This window comes from Anopheles stephensi, chromosome 3 (assembly GCF_013141755.1).
Source record: "Anopheles stephensi strain Indian chromosome 3, UCI_ANSTEP_V1.0, whole genome shotgun sequence".
NCBI classification, from domain to species: Eukaryota; Metazoa; Arthropoda; class Insecta; order Diptera; family Culicidae; genus Anopheles; species Anopheles stephensi.
The window spans coordinates 59,677,703-59,691,350 of record NC_050203.1 but is presented as its reverse complement, the minus strand read 5'-3'; the positions used below and the strand labels follow the sequence as shown (position 1 = coordinate 59,691,350).

Here is a 13,648-nt window from a genome sequence, read left to right as displayed (position 1 = left end):
GAAGTCAGTTAATAGTGAGTAGTTAAATCTTTGAGCTTCGTCAGACGGCCTTGCTCTATTCTCACATTAACAGCTTCTTCTTAAATGCTGACGGCAGCTTTTGTATAAAAATACCCATCTTGATCGGGATGTTTTTTTTACCGTTTAGACAGTTCTCACATCCAGAATCAATGATTCACTACTAACTGACAATGATTCGATGATACTCAATAGTTTTGCCTCCATTGTTTATACCTCATGACTCAATATTTCTAACCTCTTTGCTGAGGTATTAAACTTGAAGTACAAAAAAAAAGTTTAGCTGGTCCTGGATCATTTTGATCATGAATGCTCCTACTTAATTAATATGGCAAAAAATAATATGATATGATACAAAAGATCATACTGATTTGAATGTCTTGCTAAGACGCAGAAACATCGAATCTTAACTCGAAAGAATTGTCTGTACTGAGGACTGACTATCCAATTACGTTGTGTCATTAAGTCTAGTAAGCCAGAAATGAGACGCATGACTAATAAGAGGTCGTTAGGCCAAGCAGAGAGTGAGAGAGAATACGTAAGAATCGGTACTTTTTTTAAATGCTCAACTCAAGCTCAAGAATGTCATAACTACCTCTAGAGGCACTATTGGGTTTGCCAATATATCGGCTATAATAAGAACAAGCTATACTAAAAACATTTCGTATCTGGGTAAGGTAAAATTAGATTTTAATCTAGATCGCGATAACACGTATCTTGCGCAATCGACATCACAAATCGATCGGCTCAAAAGTAGGTTAGTATTTCCACTATACAAATACTGATAATCCAGTCAAGCTTTACTGTTTGAAACGTTTAACATTTAGTAAAAATTTAAAACGGCCGAAACCTCTCATTGATAGAGCTATTTTTATATTATTTACTTAAGGTCCGTTACAGTTGATTACATCAACATACCAGCTAACCGCGAGTACCTCCCCTTGCCATTGTTTGACCGATTATGCCGTGCACAAATGGGACCGTTTTGCAATGAATACGGGTCCCCCGATAAGTCTTACCCATAATCGATCGCTATCACAAATCTTGAACCGGTCTCCGACGCGGCCCTCGCCATTCAGGCACTCTAGGAAGCGGATGGAAAAGAAATCATCGCTCCATCTTTCGCCAACGTGGACTTGGTCTTGTGGCTTGTGGTCTTGACCGTCGCCGTTGTCGGTCGGTGGGTTGTTTTTTTTTTGTTTGGTTGCTTCGTTCCTTTCGTTCGGCCACTTCGTTCCTTTCTCCCGTGATGGAGCCGTTTGGAAGATGAGGTGAAAATAAGCTAGCGTGACGTTTTGCACCACACACGCATACACGCAAAACGGGAGGCCGGGTGGAAAGCGGGTCGGCGAAGAACTGGATCCGTTCGGCTAAGCCGGTTCTGCTGCCTGCTGGACTTGACCGAGTGGACTTGAAGATGGAGAAAAATGATCAACGTCATCAACCACGCCACGATGATTGCGATCGGTAGCATTCGGTTTGGACGGTTGCCGCGGGCTTCATTCTTCTATTTGGACATGTTTTGCAACCTCACGGCGAATGGCTGTGCTATTGTGCTTTTGGAATATTGGCTTCCAAAGTTTGACGATGGTGCTGATGGCTCATCAAATATGCTACAATCCTATCTCTTTTTAATCCTTTCAATGGTTTTATTAGGTTAAATTTCTTTTTTATTGAACTGGGTTTTTTATAATAAAAAAAACTCAAATTCAATGGTGCGTTGCACGTAATGATAGCAGGTAAATTAGTTGATAAATAATAATTAAGAATATTTGTGCTTGCTTTCTCCAGTTTAAGAAGCCACACCGAACACCGAGCTCTGGGGATGTACGTACAATTGCGATGCTCGTAAACACCAACACTAAGCCAAACCTGGCCGGCCAGCAGCGCCTCATCGTGGCATAAATTCTCAGCTGCTCTGGCTACATAATTTCGCAAGCTAGCCATTGAAAGCTTTCGCTGTGCATGTGTGTATGTGTGACGTTCTGTTACCACATGGTGCACAGTACATAAGCATGGAAGCGCACGCCCAAGATCACTGTTCGATCGTCTAGCGGTACTTGTAATCCGAGGAGTGTACGTTATCGCATTACGATTTCTTTGCCCGCCGGCCTCTGTTTTTGCCTTCGAATTCTTCGCAAGTTCTTCGCATCAGGTGGTGAAGGTGGGAGCGTGTGGGGCACAAAAAATGAGGTCGAATCTTGCGCGTCCAGAGACAAGACCGGTCTGCAGGTTATGTAGGGCTGACGGACTGGGGAGCTGTTGCGTCTCTCATTGCTTCTCTCGTAAGAACACTCTCCGAGGAACAGGTCTTCCAATGTTGTTTTTCAGTTCTTCTTAGAAATGAGACGTCCCATGGGAGCTATATAACCTGTTTTATGTCGCCTGGAAGGGTTAATTGCAAACTTTTAGGACTCGCTTTAAATTTGATCCGTCTTAAGAGCGATAATAACCACTCGCCAGATTTTGGTATGTGGGAGAAATTTCTTTCCTGGAAACAGCTATCTGGAACAGTTTGTGGTTTGACGGAATTTGATAAATATGTTGGGAGGTTTTGCAAAGATTTTGCATTGGAGTCTGAAGCCTAAGAAAAAAATATTAAAAAAAGGTCAATAGTAAGAAAATATCTTAAAAATATAAGTCTTATTGTTATCGGACAATTTTCTAAATTCTAATATTAGATATATTGCTTAACCACCTTTTTTATAATGATTTTTGTGCTTTTTTGCATTTTAACTACCTGTTTTCCTTGTAAGAAAATCAATCTGCGTCCACTAATAAATTCTCGTGCCACTGTCCCATTGCCATTGTGCCTGTGCCCCATTCCAACCGACATTTCCGTTCCATTTCGAACAGACAGCGGGAAGCGTTCACGTACAATTTAAATAGCTTACACGCTTTACGGAACTAACAGGCTCATCTCCTACCGGTGCCAACCTTAACTTCCTCGCCGTATGCAACTTTTCGATTCCCGGTCCACCACTTCCACGTCCGAAATAGAAAAAAAAGGTTCGTCGCTTGGTAAACAAATCTTTCGTTTTAGTCGGGCGTCGTACGCGGGCGTTAGCTTCAGCAACTGATTCACCTCTACGGTGTGTGGTTTAAAGATGGCTGTAGACCATCCACAAAACTTCCACCGGAGATTGCTGTTGGCTGGAGTGTTCTGCTGGAGTGTTTCGTATTAAAATCGCTCACACGAAACTTCACTTTCGTACCGGGTCTATCATCAATTGCTTCATCATCTCAGCATCGTTCGTCGGTCTCTCTCTCTCTTGCTCTCTCTCAACCGGAAATGAACATGTCTGTGTGCTACGGACAGACTGCAGTGGCTTTTAGTTTCCTGTTTTTATTCCAGAACAATACAATGAAAAGGCTTTTCCTCAATGTGGTTCACTGTGGATTAATCGTGTGCTTTTCGCTCTCTCACTGTCTCTAACACTCTCTCTCTGTTTTCCCCTTTTTCATTCCAGATTAAACCAGAAGTCAATGTGGCGTCAAAATGGTTATCGTTACACGGGTAAGTGTACTTGCTTTCCGGTGAGGGTGGGTATGATTGTAAGTTCGTCTTGTTCGTCTCTACGTAGCCGAGGAGCAGCTGAATAAAACAATGTTTCGAGTGTATGTTGTCGCCGTACACGATCAATAAATTGGAAAGCGATCGAGGAGGAAAAGCCAGTGTGAAGAGGGTTGGGAATATTCGTAGTTACAAGGGAGGTGTAAATTAACAAGTAACAGGGATGGTACGAGGGCGCAACAATGTCCATTTGTTTGTACAATCTGTTAGATCAACATTTGTGTTTAATTTTCACAGTGTCGCAAGTAGGGGTTGTTGTGTGTAAATGTTTATGATCTGATTTCAGCTGCCCCACATTCAAGTGTTTGGCTGGCAAGTGATTAATAACAGAGCAAAACAATCCTTTCCAATAATTGCGTTGGGATGTTTGCTTTTTTTTACTTTGTTTGTATTTATAATTTGTTAAAATTTACAACAACAAAATAAATAAAGTGAATTAAATCAACACATTTTGAGGGTAAATATTAACCAAGGTTGGGCTCGCGTTGAGCAATTGCTAATGGGTTCTCTTCAATGGAATGTTGGCAATGAATTTATGTCCAGCGTTTCCCAGCACTGGCACCTTGATGATGGATGAGGTATTTATGATAAAGAAATGCCAGCCGGGAATGCGTGTTTGATACGGACGGTGGATAAGAAGTGTGATAATGTAATTTTCTGGTTCTATTTATAGTTTTTTATTGAAGTATCAGACCCAGTCGAAAGGTTTTTAATTTTTATTTTAATAAATTTTACCAGAAAAAATTAGATACAGTAAAAAGAAAATTCACACACATGCCAAAAACGTTATCCACATCACCGGACTGACGAGTGATTATTTCAATTACCGCTTTCCATCTCAACCACTAACGAGCGGCCCATGGATGAGCTGAGTATCTCGGGAAGCTTTCATTTAAGGGTGGACTGTCTTACCACCCGGAACCAACTCGCGCTCGGCATAGTTTTTCGATGCTGCTACCGGGAAAACTAACTCCCTTAATAAATCATCAAATGTAACAAAAAAACTAACGGCCAAATATGTGCTTGAAAGCGAAATCAGCCATAACCTCATTCACAAACCTGAGGTGGAGGATAGTCACAATCAAAAATCGATTAAGAACTCGGTGCTGATTTAGCGGGGGTCGTTTTTTTGGGCCACCCGTTTTGGTTAGCGGTGCTTCTTCATTTTTTCTTAGTATTGGTGGGATGGCTTTTGTTTTGATGTGACATTTTTGCGTTAACTGCAAAGAAAGGTTAGAAATATTGCTCTACCTCATTGAATGTGTCTCTAGCAAAAGTATCTCCCTCACTGTACTACTATTATTGCACCTCGGGCTTAACTTCAGCTGACTTCTTACCAGCGTTTGTTTGGCTTTTCGTCGTCGGTCGGCCAGTTTCCTTCCTCCATGCGCTATTTTGCTCAATATATCATGTTGGCCTTTTTCAGTTCGTTTTTTTTTTTGCGCTACCTTTTCTGCAACAGTCATAAATTAAACGCTTGAGGAAGCACTTCCAACCACTTCCAACTACTGTTGTTGGTTGGCTGTGCGAACGAAGCACATTTTTTGTTGTTGTTTCCCCTGCGTCTGTTTTCGAGTCGGCATTACGTCTCAGTGTGTGACTCGCTTACGAAAGAAGGGGGGAAATGGTGGCGTACCTGTAGGCAGACGCTCCGGGTGCGCTTCTGGCGCACACGTAGCCAAACCCGTTCGAGTGTGGTACCGATGGCACCCCCGGTTGCACGGCCACTAGTGAAAGAGTACAGTGAGGGCCTTCTTATATTCATCATTAATTAACGGCAACGTGCACGTGAGCTTACTTTTCCTCGATCGCGTCTCTCATCGCTCATGCGTTCGATCCGCGTGTGCGTTGGCGTTTCCGTGCGGAGGGTTTTTCGAAGAAGAAGAAGACGGGAGGAGGAGGAGAAACAAAAACCACTAGCCCCAATAATGCCACCGAATGCAATGTGGAAGGAATCGAATTGAAAATTTTGCCACCACACAAAACACACGCGCACTTGGCGGCTGTTGAGGGCGTGTAGGAAAGCAAAAGGGTCGGAAATTCGCTGCACTGCCGATTGTTGTCGAGGAAAGGAATTGCAACGCGTAAAGGCCAGCGAGGGTTTGCAGGAAATGGAGTGCATTGATTAGCGAACCCGGTTACTTAATACTCGGTGCTGAAGTGCTTTTGCTTCCTGCCCGAGGGAAATAGTTCTGATGTGCTCCAGCTGCAATTTAAACATGGTTCCTCACTTTTTAAACGGCCTTGAAGTGATGATTGTCTTAAGTTTACTGAAGTAATGGACATATTGAGGGATGATGAGAGCTCTGACATATTGCAGAAGTCCGAGAAGACCGATTCACGACATGTTTTTACCGGCAATAATTTGTAATCAAAGTAACCACAGGTACGTTGTTTGGAGTTTGACATTTTCATTGAGCTGTCAGAAATTAATGCGTCGAAAAAAGTACAACCGCCGAACGCTCTACCAGGTAGCTCTGTGTCGGTCCTCTTTTGCATACAATGCAACGCTCCAAGCTCGTCCAATCGTCTAAGAATCCGAAAGAGAAATCAACCACCAATCTAACCAAAACCAGCTCAACCACGCCATCTCAATGTCCACTACCCGGCTGTGATCAGTCCCTGCTGGCTTCGAACTTTCTGCAGCACTATCTGCGCGATCACTCGAACCTTAGCTTCATCTCGATCGAAGATCGTGAAACGATGCTGTTCCATTTCGAGGAGAATGCCTTCCCATTAAACACACCCTACTGTCTTGGAGTGTTGGCGTACGGTGGACGGCAGCCTGGACGAGCAGATCTGCACCCCGTAAAGCAAGGATATGCGGTTGAAAATCAGTTTCTACCACAACGATTTAGCTCGTTGAAAAACTACTTACCCGTGCTGGTTATGTGTTGTCGAACGACTCGTATCAGAGGTGTCGAAGGTGGTCGGCAGGGAGATCACGATGAGGAGAAAAGTTCGTCCATAGTTTTCTGGCTAATAACGATGGGTACAGGTGTGCCGGTGCTGGGCTATTTGTCTATCAGTGATTTACTGTTGCGGCACCAACGTCGAAAGATGGTCAAGTTGTGTGAGCTGACGAACTCCGGGGCAGAATTTCCGGGGATCGTGTGTCCTCAGAAGGAGTGGAATCTGTTACAGTTGAACCGAAGCGAAATCGATCTTCTGTCCCGCGATGGTACTTCGTTGATCAAGTTGGAAGTGATGATTGATGGACCATGTTGAGTAATAAAGAGGGATTGTTATTATAATTGTTGTGATGTAGACTAAGTCGACTTTGTAGAAAAATGCTACAGTTGAGTTTGATTAATTCCTCCCCCTTTTTTTGTAGGGTGATTATATCTGGATCGAGCCCGTGTCCGGACGTGAGTTCGATGTAGCGATCGGGGCACGTGTAATCTCAGCGGAAGGACGTCGGATTCAGGTGCGCGACGACGACGGCAACGAACAATGGCTGACACCGGAGCGACGCATCAAGGCGATGCATGCGTCCTCGGTGCAGGGCGTCGAGGATATGATATCGCTCGGCGACCTGCACGAGGCCGGCATCCTGCGAAACCTGCTCATCCGCTACAACGAAAATCTGATCTACGTGAGTAATGGGAAGAGCGTTACTACCTGCAGCTCGTGTTGCTTATGCGCAATCTTTCTCCCCACCTTTTTTTTCCAGACGTACACCGGTTCCATTTTGGTCGCTGTCAACCCGTACCAGATACTTCCCATCTACACCGCCGACCAGATCAAGCTGTACAAGGAGCGCAAGATCGGTGAACTGCCGCCGCACATTTTCGCCATCGGTGACAACTCGTACGCACACATGCGCCGGTACGGGCAGGATCAGTGTATCGTCATTTCGGGCGAGTCGGGCGCCGGCAAGACGGAAAGTACAAAGCTGATCCTGCAGTATCTGGCCGCGATCAGTGGCAAACACTCGTGGATCGAGCAACAGATCCTGGAAGCGAATCCGATTCTGGAAGCGTTCGGTAATGCGAAAACGGTGCGCAATGACAACTCGTCCCGGTTCGGCAAGTACATCGACATCCACTTTAACAGTGCCGGTGTCATTGAGGGTGCAAAGATCGAACAGTACCTGCTGGAAAAGTCGCGCATCGTGTCGCAGAATGCAGACGAGCGGAACTATCACATATTCTACTGTTTGCTTGCTGGGCTATCGCCCGAGGAAAAGCGTCGGCTGGATCTTGGGCAGGCGTCCGATTATCGGTATCTTACCGGGGGTGGTTGTATTCGGTGCGATGGACGTAACGATGCGGCCGAGTTTGCGGACATCCGGTCGGCGATGAAGGTGCTATGCTTCTCGGATCACGAGATCTGGGAAATCTTGAAGCTGCTTGCCGCCCTACTGCACACGGGCAACATCAAGTACAATGCGACCGTGATCGATAATCTGGACGCGACGGAAATTCCGGAGCATATCAACGTGGAGCGGGTGGCGAACCTGCTCGAAGTGCCGCTGCAACCGTTCATCGATGCCCTCACGCGCAAAACACTGTTTGCGCACGGCGAAACGGTCGTGTCGACGCTTTCCCGCGACCAGTCGATGGATGTGCGGGACGCGTTCGTGAAGGGCATCTACGGGCGACTGTTTGTGCTGATCGTGAAAAAGATCAACCAGGCCATCTACAAACCGAAGTCATCGACACGCAGTGCCATCGGTGTGCTGGACATCTTCGGCTTCGAAAACTTCGACCACAACAGCTTCGAGCAGTTCTGCATCAACTTTGCGAACGAAAATCTGCAGCAGTTCTTCGTGCAGCACATCTTCAAGCTCGAGCAGGAGGAGTACAATCACGAAAGCATCAACTGGCAGCACATCGAGTTTGTGGACAACCAGGACGCGCTGGATCTGATCGCGATCAAGCAGCTGAACATTATGGCGCTGATCGACGAGGAGAGCAAGTTCCCGAAAGGCACGGATCAGACGATGTTGGCGAAGCTGCACAAAACGCACGGCACGCATCGGAACTACCTGAAGCCGAAGTCCGACATTAACACCAGCTTTGGGTTGAATCATTTTGCTGGGGTAGTGTTTTACGATACGCGAGGTTTCCTTGAGAAGAATCGCGATACGTTTAGCGCCGATCTGCTGCAGCTCATTTCGAGCTCCACCAACAAATTCTTGCAGTTGGTGTTTGCGGAGGACATCGGGATGGGAGCGGAAACACGCAAACGCACACCGACCCTTTCGACGCAGTTCAAGAAGAGTCTCGATTCGTTGATGAAAACACTGAGCCAGTGTCAGCCGTTCTTCATCCGGTGCATTAAGCCGAACGAGCTGAAGAAGCCGATGATGTTCGATCGGGCACTGTGCTGTCGGCAGCTGCGTTACTCGGGCATGATGGAGACGATCCGCATCCGGCGTGCCGGGTATCCGATTCGACACAACTTCCGCGACTTTGTCGAGCGGTATCGGTTCCTGATAAATGGCATTCCACCTGCCCATCGGACCGACTGTCGGATGGCCACGTCGAAGATTTGTGCAACGGTGCTCGGACGGTCTGACTATCAGCTAGGTCACACGAAAGTTTTCCTCAAGGATGCACACGACCTGTTTCTGGAGCAGGAGCGGGACAGGGTGTTGACGCGTAAGATCTTGATCCTCCAACGATCGATCCGTGGTTGGGTGTACCGGAGGCGGTTCTTGCGCATGCGTCAGGCAGCCGTTACGATTCAGAAGTACTGGAAGGGGTACGCCCAACGGCAACGTTACAAGAAGATGCGCATCGGGTACATGCGGTTACAGGCGTTGATTCGATCGCGTGTGCTTAGCCACCGGTTCCGCCATCTGCGGGGACACATCGTGCGACTGCAGGCCCGCATCCGTGGCTATCTGGTGAGGCGTGAGTACGGACACAAGATGTGGGCGGTTATCAAAATCCAATCCCACGTACGGCGGATGATTGCGATGAAGCGCTACCACAAGCTGAAGCTGGAATTCCGGCGTCATCACGAGGCATTACGCTTACGGCGTATGGAGGAGGAAGAGCTGAAGCATCAGGGCAACAAGCGGGCGAAGGAAATAGCCGAACAGCACTACCGCGATCGGTTGAACGAGATCGAGCGAAAGGAGATGGAGATTGAGCTGGAAGAGAGAAGGCGTGTGGAGGTGAAGAAGAACATCATCAATGATGCGGCCCGGAAAGCGGATGAACCGGTCGACGATAGTAAGCTGGTGGAGGCGATGTTTGACTTCCTGCCCGACTCTAGTAGTGAAGCACCGACGCCTCACGGTGGCCGGGAAACGTCCGTGTTTAACGATCTTCCAGTGAATGCCGGCAGTCACGACGACATCATCGGTCCGATACACACCATCTCGGAGGACGAGGAAGATCTGTCGGAGTTCAAGTTCCAGAAGTTCGCTGCCACCTACTTCCAGGGCAACATTACGCACTACTACTCACGGAAACCGCTCAAACATCCGCTTCTACCGCTGCACACGCAAGGAGATCAGTTGGCTGCACAGGCACTGTGGATCACAATCCTGCGCTTTACCGGAGATCTACCAGAGCCACGGTACCACACGATGGATCGCGACAATACGTCCGTCATGTCGAAGGTAACGGCAACACTCGGACGTAACTTTATCCGCAGCAAGGAGTTCCAGGAGGCCCAGATGATGGGTCTAGATCCGGAAGCGTTCCTCAAGCAGAAACCCCGCTCCATTCGCCACAAGCTGGTATCGCTAACGCTCAAACGGAAGAACAAGCTGGGCGAAGATGTGCGTCGACGGCTGCAGGATGAGGAGTACACGGCCGATAGCTACCAATCGTGGCTAGAGTCCCGTCCAACGTCCAATTTAGAAAAGCTGCATTTTATCATCGGTCACGGTATACTGCGGGCGGAGCTGCGTGATGAGATCTACTGTCAGATCTGCAAACAGCTCACAAACAACCCGTCAAAGTCATCGCACGCACGTGGCTGGATCTTGCTGTCCCTGTGCGTTGGTTGCTTTGCCCCGTCGGAGAAGTTCGTCAACTATCTGCGCTCGTTCATCCGGGAAGGACCTCCGGGCTATGCGCCTTACTGTGAGGAACGCTTGAAGCGTACGTTCAACAATGGCACCCGCAATCAACCTCCATCTTGGCTGGAGCTTCAGGCAACGAAGTCGAAAAAACCGATCATGCTTCCGATCACGTTTATGGATGGCAACACGAAAACGTTGCTGGCGGACTCGGCTACAACCGCGCGGGAGCTGTGCAATCAACTGTCGGACAAGATCACACTAAAGGATCAGTTTGGATTTTCGCTTTACATCGCGCTGTTCGACAAGGTGTCCTCGCTGGGCAGTGGTGGAGACCATGTGATGGATGCCATTTCACAGTGCGAACAGTACGCGAAGGAACAGGGCGCTCAGGAACGGAACGCACCGTGGCGATTGTTCTTCCGCAAGGAGATTTTCGCTCCCTGGCATAACCCGATCGAGGATCAGGTGGCAACGAATCTAATCTATCAGCAGGTCGTTAGAGGCGTTAAGTTTGGGGAGTATCGGTGCGATAAGGAGGAAGATTTGGCGATGATTGCGGCGCAACAGTACTACATCGAGTACAGTACGGACATGTCGATGGATCGGTTGTACACGCTGTTGCCCAACTTCATACCCGACTACTGTCTGACCGGCATCGAGAAGGCAATCGATCGCTGGGCGGCACTGGTGCTAACGGCGTACAAGAAGAGCTACTATCTGAAGGAAAAGGCGGCCGCGCTGAAGGTGAAGGAGGACGTCGTGAGCTATGCGAAGTATAAATGGCCACTGCTATTTTCGCGGTTCTATGAAGCTTATAGGTAGGTGTGTTTGGAGATGTTTCTTGGAGGCGTTCTAATGGGGAATTTTATGTTTGCCTACGCGTTTTAGAAACTCTGGTCCAAATCTGCCGAAGAACGACGTTATCATTGCGGTCAACTGGACAGGTGTGTATGTGGTAGACGATCAGGAACAGGTGCTGCTGGAGTTGTCCTTCCCGGAGATAACGGCCGTATCGAGTCAAAAGACGAACAAGGTGTTCACGCAAACGTTCTCGCTGTCGACGGTACGGAACGAGGAGTTCACCTTCCAGAGCCCGAACGCCGAGGACATACGGGATCTGGTGGTGTACTTCCTAGAGGGATTAAAGAAACGGTAAGACATCCTGGCGATTTTTAAGCTATGTTTTGTGAAAACTGGATTCTTCTCTGCAGCTCAAAGTTTGTGATAGCCCTGCAAGACTACAAGGCACCGGGAGAAGGAACCAGCTTCCTGTCCTTCCTGAAGGGTGATCTGATTATTCTGGAGGACGAAAGCACCGGTGAGACGGTGTTGAATTCTGGTTGGTGTATAGGTAAGTTGGGATCGAAATCGATCATTTAAGCTTCGGACATCTTTTTACGGTTTCCACTTGCCCTCGTTCAATTGCAGGTTGTTGTGAGCGGACGCAAGAGCGAGGAGACTTCCCAGCGGAAATCGTATACGTGCTGCCCACTCTCACGAAACCTCCCCCAGACATTCTGGCCCTGTTTAGCGTCGAGGATGCTCATCACGGCAAGCGCCTGAATTCGGTTCACTCGAACGGCAGCACCGAGGGACGGGACCGACCGCACAATTTGGCCGAATACTCGCTCGATCACTTCCGGCCACCACCGAAGCGGACCATGTCGAAGGCGCTCAGCACGCTCAGCTCGAAGGGCCGCGGAGGTGACGAGCTGTGGCGCTACTCGCGTGAACCGCTCAAGCAACCGCTGCTGAAGAAGCTGCTCGCCAAGGAGGAACTGGCCGAGGAGTCCTGCCTAGCATTCATTGCCATCATGAAGTACATGGGAGATCTGCCATCGAAGCGGCCACGTATCGGCAACGAAATCACCGACCACATCTTCGACGGGCCGCTCAAGCACGAGATCCTGCGCGACGAAATCTACTGCCAGCTGATGAAGCAGCTGACGGACAACCGGAACCGGCTGTCGGAGGAGCGCGGCTGGGAGCTGATGTGGCTGTCGACCGGGCTGTTCGCGTGCAGTCAGCAGTTGCTGAAGGAGCTGACCCTGTTTCTGCGTACCCGGCGCCATCCGATATCGCAGGATTCGTTGCACCGGCTGCAGAAAACGATCCGCAACGGGCAGCGCAAGTACCCGCCGCATCAGGTCGAGGTGGAAGCGATCCAGCACAAGACGACACAGATCTTCCACAAGGTGTACTTCCCGGACGATACGGACGAAGCGTTCGAGGTGGACTCGTCGACGCGCGCCAAGGACTTCTGCCACAACATCTCGCAGCGGTTGAATCTGCGCTCGAGCGAAGGTTTCAGCCTGTTCGTGAAGATCGCCGACAAGGTAATCTCAGTGCCAGAGGGAGACTTCTTCTTCGACTTTGTGCGCCATCTGACGGACTGGATCAAGAAGGCACGGCCGACGCGGGACGGATCGAACCCCCAGTTCACGTACCAGGTGTTCTTCATGAAGAAGCTGTGGACGAACACGGTGCCCGGGAAGGACAAGAATGCGGATTTGATCTTCCACTACCATCAGGAGCTGCCGAAGCTGTTGCGTGGCTATCACAAATGTTCCAAGGAGGAAGCGATCAAGCTGGCAGCGCTGGTGTACCGTGTGCGGTTCGGTGAGAGTAAACAGGAGCTGCAAGCAATACCGTAAGTTGGATCTGAACATCTTTCAGTGGAGAAGCTCAAGCTAACAGATTGGTTTGTTTTTCCCTCAAAGGCAAATGCTACGCGAGCTGATACCGTCCGATCTGATCAAGCTGCAGAACGTGAACGATTGGAAACGATCGATCGTGGCTGCGTACAACCAGGATGCCGGCATGTCGCCGGAGGATGCCAAAATTACATTCCTTAAGATCGTGTACAGGTGAGGCCTTTCCTCGACATCGACAAATGTTCGGGGCCTTTCAAATACTAATCCATTCCCGCATTATCCTTCAGATGGCCAACGTTTGGTTCGGCATTCTTCGAGGTGAAACAGACAACCGAACCCAACTATCCGGAAATGTTGCTGATCGCGATCAACAAGCACGGTGTTAGCTTAATTCATCCCACGTCTAAGGTAAGGATG

The 13,648-nt window shown here is 48.6% G+C and overlaps 2 protein-coding genes across 9 annotated transcripts in view; both read left to right on the top strand.

Annotated features, from left to right (window-relative positions):
- LOC118509291 (myosin-VIIa) overlaps window positions 1-13,648 on the top strand; it is a 37,861-nt gene that overhangs the window by 22,745 nt on the left and 1,468 nt on the right. For all 8 annotated transcript variants that reach the window (XM_036049715.1, XM_036049709.1, XM_036049712.1 and 5 more), the window contains exons 3-10: window positions 3,489-3,535; window positions 6,927-7,187; window positions 7,266-11,395; window positions 11,466-11,729; window positions 11,789-11,928; window positions 12,006-13,227; window positions 13,298-13,444; window positions 13,519-13,639. In XM_036049715.1, coding sequence (XP_035905608.1) covers window positions 3,518-3,535; window positions 6,927-7,187; window positions 7,266-11,395; window positions 11,466-11,729; window positions 11,789-11,928; window positions 12,006-13,227; window positions 13,298-13,444; window positions 13,519-13,639 — 6,303 coding nt within the window. In that variant the 5' untranslated portion in view covers window positions 3,489-3,517. The remainder of the gene's footprint in view (window positions 1-3,488; window positions 3,536-6,926; window positions 7,188-7,265; window positions 11,396-11,465; window positions 11,730-11,788; window positions 11,929-12,005; window positions 13,228-13,297; window positions 13,445-13,518; window positions 13,640-13,648) is intronic.
- Window positions 4,193-6,916, top strand: LOC118509295. Its single transcript, XM_036049727.1, has one exon. It carries the CDS (start codon window positions 6,095-6,097, stop codon window positions 6,818-6,820), a length of 726 nt encoding a protein of 241 aa, XP_035905620.1. The 5' UTR covers window positions 4,193-6,094; the 3' UTR covers window positions 6,821-6,916.

Excerpts from the sequence above, each read along its gene's own strand:
- LOC118509295 (XM_036049727.1), top strand. The coding sequence starts at position 6,095 with ATGCAACGCTCCAAGCTCGTCCAATCGTCTAAGAATCCGAAAGAGAAA.